We start from the raw sequence: 18,398 nt of genomic DNA on the forward strand, positions 1-18,398 counted from the left end.
CCTGACGGGGAAGCTGCAGGCAACGCTGCCCGCTGCGCTCGGCGCCGGCGGGCTTCGGGTGTATCTTGCAGCGGCGGAGGTTTGATAATGCATTGCCCTTGCACCTTCGGGTGGCTTCACCTTTGCCCTAAAGCTTCTTCGCAGCCTGGCCAGTAGTGCTGCAGACGCCGTCGCATCTTAAGGCAGCATTTAAACCTTGCTTGGGTTTGTACTAATGGCATACGTGGCTGTGGGCTAAATCTTCCTGCCCCTCCAACGGCAGCGCTTTGTGAAACGAGAGATCTGGGACTTGGGTGAGTGACGCCAGGCATCACCCTGTTGTTACAGCTTCCATCGTCTCCAGCGCAGGACCGCGTACGAGAGCGCTGGCCTCCCGCGGTCTCCGCGCTGGCCGCGGCCTCGCTCGTCATGAGTCCGTGTGCCTGAAGCGCCTGTTGACCATCCAGTGTCGTCTTCGAGTCTACCCGGTCAAGACTCGGCATGTGCTGCGGGAATCCTCTCTGTCTGACTCCTAGAAATAAAGTAACTGGATAAATCTGCCGGAATGGTAGAGAAGTGCTTAAATTGAGTCAAAAGGTCAATGACCATTGAGATGAACTCTATAAAAGCTGGGCAGGAGGCAATTCTGTGACCATAAAAACTGTTTCATACCAAAATAAAGCGAATGTAAAAGTGAAATCAAAGGTAAATGTGGACAGAGCTCTGGAAGTGGTAGACTGATGCACCGTTTTATTGAGAATGAGATACTTCATTAGGTTAACTTTCCAAAATAGTACTTCACAGAGACTCATAATTAGTTTTGATAACAGTTTAAAAAAAATGCCGTGACCTTTAAAATAACGCTGGTACATCTACTACATATATTAATGATTTATGATAGAGTATTTATGATCAAATGTAAGTTTTAAGCTTTGTAATTAAAGATAATTGCTTTAATGAGATTTTCTGTAATTGTAACATTGTGTCTAATACCAATCATTATACGATTTAAAAACCCTCTGGAGAAAATCTTAGAAATCTTAGTGAGTGCTGCACATCTCATTTTCCATGCATTGGGCTTAAATTTGTACCCTCTGTGCCTAATTTGTTGCTTTCTTTAATTGATGTTGTTGCATGAAATTTTTCCTTTTTGGTCATTTGATACCCTGATAGAGATTGGTTGCCTAGCTATCACCTCTCTGTAGGATGGTGTTAAAGAAGATCTTCGTGTTGTCAGGTTAAAGAGCGGGTAAGTACATTCTAGACTAGCATGCTGATTGATTTGCATCTTCATGGTTTTGAGGTATGCGATTGTATGGTGGTACGGTAGAAAGCTGATTTGACCAACAAGGTAACAGTCTGTATTGCCACTTTCTTTGGTTCTTTTTGATACTCCACTATTTTAATTACTGAAACTGCAATTTTTAAAAGTTTCTCTGCAGGTGGAATGCCTCCTGTTCCTCAAGTGGCTCAAGAGATTAGCCAGGAGCAAAGCCAACGGCAAAATGGACCAAACTTGTCAAGTTTGCATAGTTCCTTACCTGTTCCACACAGCAGGAACACAGCTTTTCTTCGGCAAGTACAACCAGCAGGCTGTGATAAGAAGCATGTGCTTTTGGTCCCAACTCCAGTTCCTGTACGGCAACAGGTATCAGATTTGCATATTATATTGTATGCGGCTTTGAACGGCTGGTTTTTGTATACTGCACTTGCTGTTGTTGTCTATTCTGCACCATTAAATAGTCTGTCTGAATACTGGGAAGAGAGTATCCTCAGAAAACAGAGCAGTAACGTGTCTTGTTAAGAAAATCTAGACAAGATTAATTTTTGGCGCTTTACTGCCACTTTCTCTGGAAATTTTACTTCTGTAAAGAACATATCTGTTCATTTATGTCAATTTGCGATGGCTACCCAACTCTCAGTTTAAATGTTATTGTGCTGGATTTTCATTGTATCATAGAATCATGGAATCATAGAATAGTTTGGGTCGGAAGGGACCTCTAAAGGTCATCTAGTCCAACCCCCCTGCCGTGGGCAGGGACATCTTCAACTAGATCAGGTTGCTCAGAGCCCCGTCCAACCTGACCTGGAATGTTTCCAGGGATGGGGCATCCACCACCTCTCTGGGCAACCTGTGCCAGTGTTTCACCACCCTCGGCGTAAAAAATTTCTTCCTTATATCTAGTCTAAATCTACCCCCCTTTAGTTTAAAGCCATTAATCAAATGAATGAATCAAATGAATCAAATTCATTTCATGCTTCAAAGCAAATTTCAAATGTCTCTGGAAGGTTGCAGGTAAGTTACAAGGTGCAGCAAGAAGGAACAGCGTGCTAACCTCTCACTGTGTCCAGGCAGTGTCGTCGTCTGTTTTGTATTGAGACTTCGTGGATGACAGAATTTATTACTCCAACCTGGGGAGAAAGGAGCAAATATTTTCAGTAGGTTTTACAGAAGACTACCACGCGCTAATTATTTGCTTCAGATAGCTGTTGTGTAGCACAGCTGGGTATAAATCTTTCTTTACAATAAAACTTTGTCTTCATTTAAATTCAGAATGCGCTGTAGATAGCTGTGTCTCTCTCTTGGTTTTAATTGGTGGTGTAGACATGCCGTATGATTTTTCTTGAAGAAATAAAAGGAATGAGAAGGAATCGGGCAGATTCTCTAGCAGAGTAGAATTTGTTCTTGTAATGAAATCCTAAAAGGAGATTTAATTAAACAGAATCAATTATTTTAACATTTTATGCAGCATATTTAGAACAAGGTGGCGGCAAAACACAATGAGAATTTGTGCTGCTTGTGCTTACTTGCCAGCAGTTGCAGGACACTTACATGTGTTAATAACAATGCCATAAACTAAACGTATTTTTATATGAACTTTTTAGGGAATTCTGTCCATCTGCCATTTGGCAGGGCATTTCAGTTCTGTGGAAATTCTCACTGAATCAGCCCTGCTCTTCTGATGAGATATAGAGGTACCATATTTTAGGAGGAAAAATAAAATTCTACAGACTGATTGCCACTGCATCCCAAATTTCTCTACTGACTTTACACAATACCGCTGCATCACAAAGCCCTTCAGAGACTCCACATAAATCTGCACAAGATGTGTTATTCATTAACTTTTAATAAAATGCAACTTCAAACAGTGTAGAATGTTTCCAAGGACTGAATAATCATTTCTATTGGTTATTCATGCAACATTTTTCACAGTGTCTCTGTCTTGGTCTTGTGTTGTGCAGTAGGAAACATAAGTTTAATTATGTTTACTTGAAGGAAAATGAGATTCTGCAGCAAGTAACAGCACTGAGGAGGGAAGGTTTATGGTCTCTGAAACGTCTGCCCAAACTCCAAGAGGCCCCACGGCACAAATCACACCATGACTATCTTTTGGAAGAAACGCAGTGGATGGCAACTGATTTTGTTCAAGAAAGAAGGTGGAAGATAACAACTGCCAAGAGAGTAATGTGAATTTGATATTTTCAACCAGAAAAGGGGGGAAGAATAGGCAGCATTTTCATGGTTGGATGTGATCACTGAGGATGTGCGAGTTTTGGTTTCCCTCTCCACTGTGTTTGTAAAGTTTGGGCAGTACTCCTAAAGGGATCATATTTTTTTCTTTCTTTAGAACTATGCTTGTTAGATAGAACAGGGTGAAAACGTACAACAATTTTATGGTTTTATTCAGCTGATTTTAAGTGTGGCTCGTCATCACGAGGATACGGTACTTCATAAGGAAAAATGCAAGAAAAGAGAAGAGACGCAACTGAGGACTGTTGCTGCTTTTACTGCTAGAGAAATTGAACATTTCTGGTCCACCATTAAACAGGTAAATGTTAAAAACAGAAAAAAAAAAATCTAAAGAGGTACTGAATAAAAACCTGTTGGACCATAACAGCGAGAATCTTACAACTGAGCTTTGCTCAGCCCACGTGGTGACTGTTATCTGTTGGTAAAGATAGCTTCATGGTACAGTTGCGTGAATAATTGCAGGCCTTGTATGTCATGGAGGAGAGTGCTTCGCTAATCCTCGCCGGTGCAGCTGGCTCGCTGCGGACATCTATGTTTTGATGTGAGTTATTCTTGGGTAGCTCTTGCTTATTATGTGGATGACTTCTATTCATGGTCAGTTTTGTACACGCTGTTCTGTTCTTTGAGTGCTCTGCATCGCAGCCGTGTCTGATGCCTGTCTTACCGTTGAAGGAATGTTAGGTAATTCGTAGCTGTATTTGAAGCTAAGTGCGTTCATGTTTGTCATTTCCTTCTGCTCTTCTTCCCCCCTACGCTCTCTCCATTTTAGGTGGTAGATTTAAAACGGCAAGTAGAGTTAGAAGAGAGGAGGAAGAAAGTATTAAACTCACAGAATATCTCAGAAAAAGGTAATAAGAACCTAGGAGTTTTTTTAGCATGACCTTTTTTTTTTTTTTCTTTTGTGTACCGGTAGTAGTATTATAAGCTTACCAAAATAAATGTTTAGGAGCTAGTGTTTTGGTCTTAGTGTCGAGTCATAAATATCTCCTTTCTTGAGCTCGCTAACTTCCTGTAGCTTACTAAAGCTTTGATGAACGCACTGTGAAGGCTTTTTGTTGCTGAGCTCTTGTTTGTATCAGGGTTTAGTTTTATGTCCCTTGGGGGCCATGCATGAGACTGAATTCACTAAAACCATCATGTGTGCACCTGTGTCCCACTGCAGTCTGCCCTTGTTCACGTAGTCGAGTTTGACAAACTGGATTTTGCATTATTCTTACAGTGTTCAGAATCCTTCTGTTCTTTAGACCCTGGCTTAGCTGTAAATGGCATCAAATTTGTTAATGAATTATTCATCTCGGATATGGCGGCACCACAATTTTTATTATTTTGTGCAGAATTAAGAGACTGCTTGAATAAGAAAGAGAGCCTTCAGAAGGAAGTGGTGCTTCCAGATCTTCTCACACCTACTGTAAAGAAATACATGGGAGATTTAGCAGACACCGCTGCTGTTGCGAAAGCGTTGTTACCCAAAGGGATGCAACATTCTATCTCCAGAGGTCTGAAGCATTCATTCAAATTTTTCATTTTGCTTTTGTCTACCTTAATTGTTATCTTCGTTGTTCACGGTCATCATCATTTACTCCTGATGGATACGCTTCTGCCTACTGCCTTAAAAGATCTGTGGGCCATTGCCTGTTTCCTGATTCCAGGGATTTCCCAATCCTGTCTGGATTTTACGAAGGTAACATCTGAGGAGGGGAATGAAGATGATTACCAGAGAGTTGCAGTGAGACTGCAGAGAGTATGTCTCCCTTGAGGATACTGTCTTAATACTAGTAATGAATACTCATTATCATCATGAGATTCATCATACTAGTATCTCTTTCTCTGAGGAAATACAGTTAGGAATTATTGTTTTGTATTCTTTTAGGTAGCGCAGTCATTTATTTTGCGGAGGTCCAAAATTCATGTTGAGAAGCAGTTACCAAGGAGATACGAGCAGGTGCTTACATGTACTTTTTCCAATCGGCAGAAGTCAATGTGTAAAGACTTCTTGTCTCAACTAAGGTCCATCTGTTGAGTAGTTCTTAATTGTTCATTCATCATTAAAATTAGGAACAGTTCCAGTTACAGTAAGAGAGCTTGTTTGCTGGTGTGTTATTTCTAAGCGAGTCATGGGCAAACCTAAAGGTTAAAGCACATTGGCATAATCATAGTGTTGTGCGGGCTAATCATGTTCTACACTTAGTGGTTAATTGCATTCATCCACTTCTTCATTATGTGTTTGTTTATTTAGATCTAGTTGTTTTACAAGGTGAAAAGAAGCATAAATAAACAGTATTTGCACTTGATGGGACAAACTATATATGGGACAAAATATTTATAACTTAGACAATTGGCCATGTGTCACAGTTTTTGTCTAAATTTAGTTCTTAAGTTATTTAGGAACTGAATATTCTAGGTTATATGTTACATTGCTTTTCTGATATGTCTAGTTTGTATTTTCCAGTGAATTTGGTAATTTAAGGTGGTATTTATTCAGGTGTTAAAAAAAAAAAGGCCTTAATATTGACAATATGTGTTTCAGATATTATCCGATGTCATTTCCATTTGAAATAGCGTGGCTATTTGAGAAATTCAGGTTTATGATAATCTGAATTTTAAAATAAGAATATATTCTATAAATCTAATAAAGTTTGTGTGAATGTGAGAGAAGCTGGAAGAATGGAAGATTGCATTTTTAAACTCATACTTTTCTAAGTTTGATGACTTGGTGTTATCAGAGTTATTCAGAAAAACAATTTGAGTATGCAAAAAGACCTAAGCTCCTAAAAAGCACCGTTTTTTAAAGATAATTCAAATTATATTTTAATTTTAAATAACAAAACTCAAGAATGTCTTAGAAGTGGGCACTTTGTCAGTGTCCTCCATATTCTGACGCAGCTGCTAAGGGTGTGTAACCATCCTGATCTGATAAGTCCCCGGCTTCCAAGTTCCTCCCTTGTATTGGACACGCTGGAGTTTACAACTGCTTCTCTAGTGCTGAATGCATTAGGATGGGATCTCTGGGAGGTGAGCAGGGAAGTACTTCTCTTGTGCTGGACTTGATTTGACTGGGAGAGCAGGTGGCTTAGGACATAAAATTTCTTACACATAACTCAGGTTCCAATTAAATTTCAAAATCTGAATTGCTAATTCATTTATTTTTAGAAGCAACTGCTAAGACTATAAATAATAACCATTGACTTTAGGGGAGTACTGAATTCAGTAGGTATGCTGGGAATTTGCTATCCTTGTCAAGGGTGGTCAGACTATTTTGCAACATTTTTTGGTTTTGCTTAAAGTTCCAATGAACCGAAACGGATGAGCCTCGGGATCAAGGGAAAGCTGCCATTCTTGTCCTGTCCTGAGGAGCAGTAAAAGCATAGCTGTGTACAGCTCTGGAGATGAGAAGCTGTCTCAGATTCCCCAGTTTGGTTTTAACTATAGTCTGTTTGTTCAAGTTATATTGCAAGGGATTTCATCCATTTTTTTTCTAGTGATTTCAGCAATATTAGAGGCTTAAGAAAGACTGGACAAAGCTAAAACAGTAGCACTATGTGTCCTGGGAAATTCAAATAGTTACTCCTTTAAGCCTGTTGGAAAAATCATTTTGGGGCGGGGGGACAGGGTGAGTGTGAAAGGCTTGTGAAGGAAGTAGGGTTAACGGATCAAAGTGGGAAGGAATGAGCCTGGAATGGCAGTTCCACAAAGACAAATGTTTTAATTACAAGCACTGAATTAACTGCAGAGCTTGTAATTTGAGGGTGCTCTCCTGTTTTTGACTCTTGGTAACATGAGCATAATGCTCTCTTTTCACGGTGTAGGTTGCTGAAACCTTTTAAAGTAACGGCAGCTGCTCTCTGCAAAATCACATGACAGTTGGCTCCTCCACGTTTTGGTTTAATTCTGGCATCAGCTGTTGTGAGCTTTTTAATCATTCTCAGATAATTTGGCACAAATACTGCCAAAACTGAAGGTGACTAGGAAGCTTATTGAAGAGATCTACTGTTCTCCTTCGTCACCCAGACTCGAGCCGATGAGACTCAAACCAAATAGGTATGCAGAGTTCCAGCGACTGATTTATTGATTTATTTATTTTAAGTAACAGGTGAAAGTGAGTAATATTCGTGAGGGTGAGAGGGCTCATTCAGAAGCGTTTGTTTTTCTTGCTGTCTTTTGTTTCCAAACTGATCACTGCTAAAGACTGTATGCTAGTCTTCTGAGGGAAAGCAGGCTGCTTTTTACCACTTAATAGTTCTTTTCATTTACAAAGGCTCAGTTGTGATCTTCCCTGCCAAACTCAATATATTGAGTTCAAATCTGTTTGTGGTTTTGATCAAACAGTGGAAGTGACTTCTGCAGTGGAGTCTCCTAAGCAGAATAATTAAATCTTCTCCTCCTGATTAATTTTAAGTCTAAGATGTGCTTGCAAAGCACTTAAAGAAGTCTTGTTGGTTTTTTTTGGGGGGGTGGGGGAAGGGGAAGAAAAAAAGGTGTTCTGTTAAATTTTGACCTTTTGTTTTTGCTATTGACTCTTCTCTCTGAAGAGCAGTTGGGAGGGTTCGCTTCTGAGTCTTGGAGCAAATGTAATTCTGCTGTAGAGCAATATAGATGTAAACATTTTACAATAAATTAACCTGGTAAGAGCAGAGTATGGTTACTGAAGCCCGGGACAGCTTGTGTAACACGTGGCTGTAACAGGTGACAAGGAGGATGTCCTGCACTAGTTCTATTGGGCAGTTCTGCCAGGAGGGAGCTTTGTCAGTTAATGAAATTTAAGAATTAGAAGCGATAGCTAAAATAAAGCAGAAAAAGAACTAATTCTTTTACCGTTTAGATGTTTTCCCTGAAGTTGTATACGTGAAACAGTTATTCTGAAGTCAGCTTTTACAATCGCAGTATGTTGTTAAAACCAGACTGCCTGAAGGTGCATGGAAGTAGAGATCCCCTGCTTTTTGTACGTACGTTGCACCTAGCCATAGTTAAGCCTTTGCTCCATTAAGAAGTTGGATCCTTATTAGCATCTTTTGGGGAGTTTTCTTGCTGTCTCCAGACTCCAAAGATGACTAAGGAATATGGGAGATCTGTCATGCTTGTACCCCTCCACGTAATCTTTCAGAGAAGACTGGAGCTTTAGAGCTTTTGGTGTACTTGCATTTTACTGTATATTGTGTTTCTTCTGCATGTTGAGAGAAGCAGAATCCCTCCTGCCATATGCTCTGCAGCTGGGCACCTCTTCTAGCTCAGATCACTGACTAAAAATATTTGCTTTTTAACTTGATTTTCTATTAGGAAGAAGGGATTAACAACTTCCTCGTGTATGGGTTTTTTGTATGTGTAGAAAGCAAATTTGTTAATTTTTAGGTTATTTACACTGGTGCGGTATGGACAGAAGCCCGAAGGTAGGGCTAGAGACTTCTCAAGGTCTCAGTTGCAGCAGACAGTGGACACAGCAACAGTGATGGCAGATCATAATGAGAAAATACAAAGACGACAACCCCTTGCCATGTTTTCAGAAAATCAGCATAGGAAAAGGTGTGTTGTACATATAATAAACCATTGCTTTCTGGTTTGCTGCCTTTTTTTTTAATATTGCTTGAATTTGGGGAAGAAATGAGGTTGTACTGAATGCATTTGTGCATTACATATTTGAATATCAAGTTCCATTAGCAGTTTTCTAACAGGAGTTCGCTCACAAAATCAAAACAAAATTCCTTATTATCTATCAGTCTGTCTTTTTAAACAGAATGATTCTACTGTGCAAACACTGGAAATTTTGCTGACAGTTGCGTTGGTCTCCAGGTATGCCATCTTAGTGAAACTCTCTCTTCAGACCTGACCTGCAGCGTGTGAGAGCTTTCCACACGTGTCGGTCTTAACTGACTGATCAGATTTAGGCATCATCACTGTCCCATTCTCTGGGTCTCTGCTGAGCCACTACTAAAGGTCATTACGAACTGGGTCTTTTGTATATGATACAGCCCTTTGGAACAGACTGTTTCCAGATGATTGGGGATGTAGTGCAGTATTTCAAGCACACTCTTTTTCAGGCCTTTTCTAAATTCTCTACGTAGTGATTTCAGCTGGGTACAGTATAAGTTTTTGCACGGTTGAACGGGAAGCATTCAGCATGAAGGAAGACTGAAAATTATATCTAATAATTATTCTGTAGTCGTAACAGTTTTAAGAACTTCTTTTGTTGCTAAAAATGAATTGTGCAGGAAAAGATCTCTTACACTGTTGTCCCACAAGCGGGGTCCGGTACCCGGTGTGCAATAAGCCAATCTTACACCCAGAGCCGAGATACTCATTTATCTCATGTTTGCGCAAAGATGGGTGCTAGGTGGTAATTCCACAAAGCCAGCACACCACACAGAAGAACTGCAGCGTATTTATATTGTTACGTGTTTAGTAAAAGCCCGCCTAAGTTCATGCTCATTGGTTAGTTGTGTTCAAATGAGCCTCGCTTGCCGTGTAAATTAGCACGCATGCTCCTTGCAGGTGTGGGGGGGGGCAAGACCTTCCAGTCTTGAATTGAGTCGGCGGTCACGGTCTCCCCCTGCCGCCTTTACCTTTCCCCTAGTTACCGCAGTTTCTTGCTGACTTCTTGGTTTTTTGGCAATCATCTAGCCTCCGACACCAGCTAGGGCAGGATGTTCCCCTTCTATCAGTCTTCTAGTTCTTCTTCAAGGGCAGAGTCGTAAGGCGTGCATTGTTTATGCCAGGTGATCAGGCTAGTACGATGAAGACTGCAGTCTAGGACAGGTACTAACCCAAACATATGGCTACATTTCTGTGATTGTTTTCCCCAAAAACTTTGCTTAAAATATACCTGTGCAGACTCCTGAAGCCCTTGCAAAGTTGTCAAATCAAATGAGTACCCATGTGAAATACCAGTCAAACTGTATCTAGGAAATCATCCTTTTTTTTTTTTTTTCTTTTTTTTAATAGGTCTACCGGTGGTACTGAGGGGAAGAACATTTCATGTGTAGTTTAAGAACACCCAGTATTAGAGGGAGACCTAGTCTGTTTGCAGTTAAGTGCAACCCAAGAGTTATGTCTAGAGTGAAATTGCCCTTCATTGGCAATAGGGCACACTATATGCATGGGATAAGCATTCAAATCCTGCAGTGTACAGTGAGGAAATCCTTATTTTTAAACTTTGGACCTTTTTTGTCTTCTCTTAACAGGTGGCAAGATAGTTCTCGGCCCAATGGCTTCCACAGCTGGAGCACAGGAGAGACTTGCTCAGCCAGAGAAGCCTGTAACATTACAGTTTAGAGGGAAAACATGTACTTTGTCTTACGGTCAATTCTGTCAGCTTATTGGTGGACAGTCTCTGAAGCATCAAGATAAGGTGCTACATGATTCAATTCACATCTTTCTCTTTTTTTTTCCTCCTTTTTTTTCTTTTTAACTTTAACTATTAAGAAATCAAAATTCTAAAAGCTACAATACCCTTATATTGTAATATCACGTGTCTGTGAAACTAAATTATTTTTCTTCACTGAAGTATTTTTCTTGCCTTGCTGCTTTCCTGGAAAAAAGAATTTATTAGTGTGACAGTGGATGACTTGAGTGCTAAATCTAAATCGGTATCTACACTTTTGTGTCCAACTCAGGTACTATGCTAACTCTTTATATGATAGAGCATATACTTGATCATGAACAATGTATATTTTACAAGATTCATGTGTGCATATCTGTCCACTGAAATAGTCAAAGCTTTACTATTTAAAGCATGTAGAATATGGTAATTGACTAGTCTCATCCATCTGTACTAGTGGACTCGCCAATGGTAGTTTGAAAGTGCCATTATATTTTTGCTAGTAGGCGTAGAGTAGGAAAGCAGATTTATTTTTCATTAAAATACCAAACCTAACATATGTCCTTATATCACAAATACTATTCTAATCATCAGCTTTTCTCCTGCTCATATCTCCTTTCATAGTCATTCCTAGAACTCTTGCATTAACTAAATTATCCTTATTTTCAACTTTCTTTTGCATAGATTTCTTTTTCGCATAAGCTTTATCTGGTCAAAATACATTCAGAAAAGAATTTTGAATTTAAAGGGTGCCATAGAAGAAAGAAGACAACTAAAGGAACACCTGGACAGAATATATTTTGGGAATGAACGTCATTGTTCCAGAACCCCCCTGTATGGCAGAGACTTGTTGGACATTTGCTCTTGGATAGGTGAAAGAAAAATCTCTCAGCATTGTTCTGCCAGGACTAACAAATGGTGCTGGGCTGGCTTTGCAAATTGCCTTCCATATTCAAGTACTAAAGAGGTTCTAAAGAATCCATTGCGAGAACTCCGTCTGACAGTGAAGCAGCAACGGATCGCCCTGAAGGGTGTTGTTACTAGGTAATTGAGACAAATCCATTTGCAGTCTCTGCACAAATTTGATGGGTGTATACTGCTATCCAAAACAGGATATTTATGTAAAGTACTGTAAAATGCTAAAAGTGATAAATGAGTTGCCTTGTTTTATCCTTACTGCAGGCTAAACTCCTTTATGCAGAATCTATTTGCATCCCTGATGTATAATTTTAGATCGTTCTAAGATTTTAAAACTCTTAGTAGTTCCATGGTAATTGTTATTAGTTATATAGCAATTCTACTTCATTTTGACGTCTTGTATTTTTTATGTGAATACTTACAAAAAAGTAGGAGTTGTAAGTCAGCTTATCTGGGTAACTTTACGGATAGTGGTAATTCCCTCTTGTCTTGTTCTGCTCTTGAGTGTTTTTGCATTTACTTGATGTTAACATAAAACTTCATCTACTGATTTACTTTCAATTACCTTTAGCCAGGTCCTTTATGCTTCCATGCAGACATCTTCTTTATTACTGTTTCTGAGTAATTAATAGCCCAAGCTGTTAAAAATTAGTATATTAAAGTTTTGGTTTGTTTTAGAGAGATCTGTGTGTATTGCCAGCCGCTGCTGTTGCTACTCCGTATTTGTATGTAGCAAATCCTCCTTACACATGTACCCATGAAATGAAGATCTTGAAGTTTAATCTAAAGGAACAGATACTTCCCTACTTCCATTCAATGCAGCAGATAGCAAGGCCTCATTTTCTACAGTTTCCAGATCCGTGACTGGTGCAGCATGATTCAGGTATTAAGAAAAACCCAAACCACCACCTGTTCTAACTGTGCGAATGTGCTTTCTCTAATTGTTGAAGGCGACCTGCAGAACCTTCAGGTTCTTATTTCATAAACAGGCAAGATGGAAGCTCTGGCTGTCTGACATCGTGTGTTGGTTTTGATGCAGATGATTCCAATGCTTGATATATTGGAGCTTTTCTTGAACTTTCATTTTCTCACATACAAAAGAGTTAATGAGAGTGGTGCTCACAGTTAGCCTTATCTGGTAAGAGAACCTCTTACTCAATGTAGTAGTGAATAGATGCTCATAGTGGGAGGGAAAATGCTAAAGGGAAGCCCAATACATTTGCATAATTTCATTAGTTATTTAAGCAAATTACGTATGTAGCTGTAGCACAAAATATGTAATTATATATGAAATATGTCAGTCATATTACTATTTGATGAGGCATCCAGGGTGTTTCCAAGAGGTATGCCACTAGTTGTCCTACATTTGTGAGTAATTTGTGCTCGAAATACAGGTGTTTTATTTCACAATAGTGTTTTGATTAATTGCTTTCATTATCTGTAGCTATCTACATTGCTAGTACGTTAAGTGTAGTTGCTGTTTTTATGTTGGCACTTCCTCAGCCTTACTCCAGGGGCTTTTGTTTTTTGTAGAGTGCCCTGGCATTGCCTGAGGATAAATTGAAAATATGCTCATTTCCCTCCCCAGTAAGATTCTCAAGTATCCTCTGGGGCCTACAATTTGAGCAAACATTAACAATCTAGTTAAGTTATTATTTTTAAATTTTTTTATTTCAAATTGCATTGTTATGCTTTCTGTCAGATGCAGTGTAAAACATAAAGGAATACTTTTGCCTTAAAGCAACACGAGGCAGCACAATAGAAGGGATTCAATTTAGTCAATAGACAAGAAAAACGATGAAGCACGCACAGAACGTGATAACTCGGTCAGGTGTGCTTAGTCATAGGACATAATGTGACTACTGTAACAGATCTTCAGATTTTTATCTGGTTGACTGCACCATAAATTAATAGTTTTAATGGTACACAAATTAATTTTGAATTGTGTAGATCTGTAATGTGGGCAGTCACACTTAAAATGTTTGCAAGCTTAATGTAGGTTGGGGAACTACTAAGAAAACAATTTTTCTGATCTTCTCATTCTGTAAAGAAGTTTGTTTGGAGATTTATGCTTTATTAATGTGAATTTGTAATCAAGTTGCTTGTCTCCCCATTTGAGGAATCCATAAAAAACTTCAACCAAGACAAGCGATTCTCCTGTGCCGTTCTCTCTTCCCACACTCCTTCCACAGGTGTCCGCCATGTAGATGCGGATACTGTTGTCTTCTACGACACTGATTTAGATCTGCTGATGGATACAAAGGCTGAAGAATGGCGTGGTAACATTGCAAGAGACAGAGATATGTATACAGGTGACTTTTACGCTAAGAAACAGTAAAGGTGTTTTAAAATCAAAAATAGAGGGAAGATGTTTTTAGGTGAAACTAGGATTTTTGGTTGAGGTCGTCCTTTTAGTTTAAGTCATTTGTTCTTTTAAAATCCCTTTAAGGATTGGATCAGTCAGACATACTTCTTCCCTTCAGACCAAAGGGAAAATGAAAACCCTGTCCTGTCCTTTCCCTTACTGTAGCCTCTATTCCTGTCTCTCCCTCCCACTTTCATCTTGTAAGCCATCTGGATTTCTGTGTTGGGACGGTCAAAACAAACGTTAATATCTGTGGGTGTTTCCTGCTCTTGATAAACAATAAATGTCTGTCTTGATGGTCTGTCATCGGATTTCAAATCCACTAGTGATGAGATGCTGATGTTCATGTAGTTCTAAGATGTATTTGAAAGCTTCTCTCGAGTGACTGTTTCTTTTCCTGGAAGGATGTGCTGAGAGCAGAGGGGAGCTCTTGCTCACCTTGCACCCCTGGCCAAGTATGCATGGGTGGTGTCTGTTAGCAAATACCCTGCTATTGTAAGGATTTTTTTAAAAATCCAGTGGTATAGAAGACAGTACTGTTTATTGTTCATTTGGAAAATAAGAACGTAGAAGAACCTGGTGTTTCGAAAATACGAAATCAGATGTAAAAAAAGCGCCTTCCTCTAAGAAACTAAAAAAGAATACAAAACTTCTACGAAAACACCTGATGGACTCTAAACAAGTGTTGGTGCTCACTGCTGTAGGCGAGGAACATTAGACATGAAACAGTTGAGTTTCAGAAAGTGTCACTGTTTTCTAGAGAGCAGTATTTAATGAGTTTGTTTGTTTTACAGCCTTACAAGTGGTAATTCTGTTGAAGAGAGGCTGTTGAAAAAAGGTATTAAACATTTGATTCAAGAAGTGTCTGCTCAAGGAGATGATTGTTCAACAAACTTTTTAACTCAGGTACTGTAACTTAAGAATGAGCAGTTCTTTAGCGATATGTAAAAAATAAGTGCTTTACTAGATCAGAGTCAGAATTTTAAACATCATCTAGTTTTATATTTATTTCCAGACTTGTTTGGGGGCCAGTGGTATGTGATTACAGTTAAAATCAGTAAAAATCCTGAATTGTTAGCTTGTATAGAAAATCAGAAGATAAAAAATATCTAGAAAGAAAACTGTGTTTGTTCCAATGATAATTTTACACTATTTTTGCTATTGTTTTAATCAAACGAAAACAACATCTCCTGCAGCAAAAGGTGTCAGATATGTCTGTAATCTGACTTTCCTAAACTCAATTTTAGGATTATTAAAAAACTTTTGACATCACACATTGTCTTACCGAATACTTGAAAACATGTTTCCATAAGGTGGTTCTTTGCTCTGAATATGGAAAAGAGGATTCCAGAAAGTTTACAGAAGAGACACGATCCGAGATAAGAGATGACATAGATTCAGAGTTGTATGATTCAAGAAATACCATGGTTCCTTCACAGTTAGAACAGCTGGCTAGCTTTGTGGATGAGGTATGACGATTTCTCGTTTTACATAAAGCTTTAGAAATATTCGAAATTCACTTTTCTGTGCAACAATCAAATGGCTTTCATGAAGTATCTTATTTCCACTCCATTTACATGAAACTGTTCTGTGCAAACTTAAATATTGAAACAATCCTGGGAGGTAATCTGAGCTTGCTGATAGATCTGTTCACGTACTGAAACATTTAAGTCACCAAATGTTCTGAGGATTGTGAATTGCTTTGGACTAAATTGTATCTTGTGACACAAAACTGTTTTACAGTCCTGTGCTTTGCCAGATACTTGTGTTTTTTCTTAAAGTCCTTGGATCTTTTTCTTCTTAACCATGAAATGACTACTCTTAGCATTCCCTAAGTTCTGTCAGGTTCTCATTGTCTCCTTTTCCCTTTGGCTACTTGCGCAGAACCCAGGTAGCAGCCTGCTTACCAACAGCCAGTCGAGAGTGTGCATAATAACTCGGATGGCATTCTCATCTTTTTTTTTTTCCAGTTGGGGAAATGGAAGCCAGTAGTTCAAGCCTATTCTCAGTGATACTGGTGGGATGTGAGCAGACTAGCTAGGGACCAGAACATCAGATTTTTGGTCCTTAGATTTCTTCTCTACCTTAATTACGGTGCCATTATTTGCAACCGAAATAAATACATTTATTGGTTGGGGTGTTTTTCTGCTTGTTTTTAAATCACTGGTTATTTACGTGTTTCTAATTCAAAAGCTAAATAACTAGCAATGTGTCAAAATGTTTTTCTGAACAGCTTAAGCCAATTGAAAAGTATGCATTGAATTTCTTGGAATTGTTTCATACTTTGAATGATCAAAAAAGTCAGAAAGTCAACAAGGTAAGCAACTATGTTTCATTTTCTGAGTAATTAATAAAAACAAAATAGAAAACCCCAACTGTTGTCAGATTTTATTTTTTGTTTGTTTGTTTGGGTTTTTTGTTTATGAGCACTGAAATTTTGCTCAAAATGATTGTGGTCTAAAAACACATGGGTTCCTAATTAACAGGTAGACATATTTCCCTTTCTCTTTAGTGGTATGAGGGCTTTACCCAAGAATGAAAACTCAGTTTAACGAACTTTGCTATGACTGCTAGCCTATAAGAGATGAGACTCAAATCAGTGGTCATTTACTGCTGTTAGCATCTTTATTGTGAAAAGTGGTAATATTTTAAAGCGTACACATTTTCTTCCTAAAAGGAGATTAAAAACTGCAAATGTAAAATGGGAATATCAGCATGCCAAGGAGCTGGAAAAGGCAGAAAAAAAATTTCAGCAAAGAAAGAGGAACTCTTAACTTAGACCAGATAGGATGTTTGTAACACGGTAACATCAAGGGATCTCCAAGTCCCTGCTTGTCGAAGAATTTGCGTATTGTGACTATGAACCGTGTATTTAAGTATGTCTGTTGGGTTTGTATTGCACTGGTCTTGTGCCCTCGCACAAGTATGGTACTCTTGAAATTGAAGCTGTCACTCTGTGGACAGTTTTAATTCTGTAGAGTAGCAAGTTGCTTTTTTAGCAGGAAGACTGTCGTTTTGTAGGCTGACTTGGAATTGCACAGTTACGTATCAAGGGAATAATAACTGAAGGAAGAGACTGAGAAAAATGTGCTGCCTTTTGAAAATTGATTTTTTTTTTTTTCCTAAGGAATTAATCTTAATTTTTTTATTATAGTTATTGCAAACATGCTTATGTTTCTAAATGCTGGGTTCTGGGCTGGATGATGTATTGAGGTATTGAAAATTCCTTGTTTCTCACTGTGGTGGTTTAACCCCCGCCGGCAACTGAGCACCACACAGCCACTTGCTCACTGCCCCTGCCCCGATGGGATGGGGGAGAGAATCAGAAGACTAAAAGTGAGAAAACTCATGGGTTGAGATAAGAACAGTTTAATAATTGATATAAATTAATAATAATAATAATGATAAAAGAACAGACAAAGCAAGTGATGCACGGTGCAATTGCTCACCACCCGCCGACCGATGCCCAGCCAGTTCCCGAGCAGCGGCCCCCCCGGCCAACTTTCCCCCAGTTTATGTACTGGGCGTGAACCTGCTCAGTCGGTAGAGCATGGGGAGCTGAAAAGTCCTCGACCAGTGTAAGCACTGCTCAGCAACAACTAAACCATCGGTGTGCTATCAACATTGTTCTCACCCTAAATCCAACACACAGCACTGTACCAGCTGCTAGGAAGGAAATTAACTCTATTCCAGCTGAAACCAGGACACTTACACAGGAATTTGTGTGTGAAGACCCAGATGGAGAAGTAGCAATAATGCCTGTAAGTCAGTAGCCCTTATTTCATCTGAAGGAAACCTTACTTATTAAATTTAAAAATATTGCTTTCAAATATTGCAAGCAAATATCACTTGCTTTGTCTGTTCTTCTATTATTATTCTTTATTTTCTCTTCCTTTGCTGTCCTATTAAACTGTCTTTATCTCAACCCATGGGTTTTACTTTTTTTTCCCCAATTCTCTCCCCCATCCCACTGAGGTGAGCGAGCGGCTGGGTGGTACTTAGTTGCCGACTGGGGTTAAAACACGACAGGCACTTACGACTGCTTATTTTTGGTACCTAAGCCTTCAATTTCTGTTTATTCCAGAACATAGATGGTTATCCTCTTCGTGTTAAGACAAGCCTATGCTAAACACAAGAATTCTGAGCACACTCAAATCTATATGAATCACTTTGAGTTGACGACAATGACTGCTAGAAAAAGAAGTTCCTCAAATAGGTTTCAGCAAGTTTACTTCTACTATCAATGATAATTTTTCCCGGATTTAACATTTAAACAGTTTGGTGGCCCGATTGGT

The 18,398-nt window shown here is 39.0% G+C and overlaps 1 protein-coding gene and 1 long non-coding RNA gene across 2 annotated transcripts; both read left to right on the forward strand.

The window, feature by feature from the left end:
* Positions 1–427: 427 nt before the first annotated feature.
* Positions 428–10,774, forward strand: LOC103912419 (E1A-binding protein p400-like). Its single transcript, XM_009318683.1, has 9 exons — positions 428–522; positions 1,411–1,627; positions 3,257–3,442; positions 3,669–3,809; positions 4,281–4,359; positions 4,846–5,007; positions 7,438–7,549; positions 8,858–9,028; positions 10,684–10,774. Exons 2-9 carry the CDS (start codon positions 1,427–1,429, stop codon positions 10,772–10,774), a joined length of 1,143 nt encoding a protein of 380 aa, XP_009316958.1. The 5' UTR covers positions 428–522; positions 1,411–1,426.
* Positions 10,775–12,800: 2,026 nt separating this feature from the next.
* LOC103926390 lies at positions 12,801–14,971 on the forward strand. The gene is made up of 3 exons (XR_664077.1): positions 12,801–12,876; positions 13,858–14,050; positions 14,898–14,971. It is a non-coding gene; the product is annotated as an uncharacterized LOC103926390 (long non-coding RNA).
* Positions 14,972–18,398: the final 3,427 nt, after the last annotated feature.

Source organism: Pygoscelis adeliae, unplaced genomic scaffold (assembly GCF_000699105.1).
Source record: "Pygoscelis adeliae isolate BGI_AS28 unplaced genomic scaffold, ASM69910v1 Scaffold410, whole genome shotgun sequence".
Lineage (NCBI taxonomy): Eukaryota > Metazoa > Chordata > Aves > Sphenisciformes > Spheniscidae > Pygoscelis > Pygoscelis adeliae.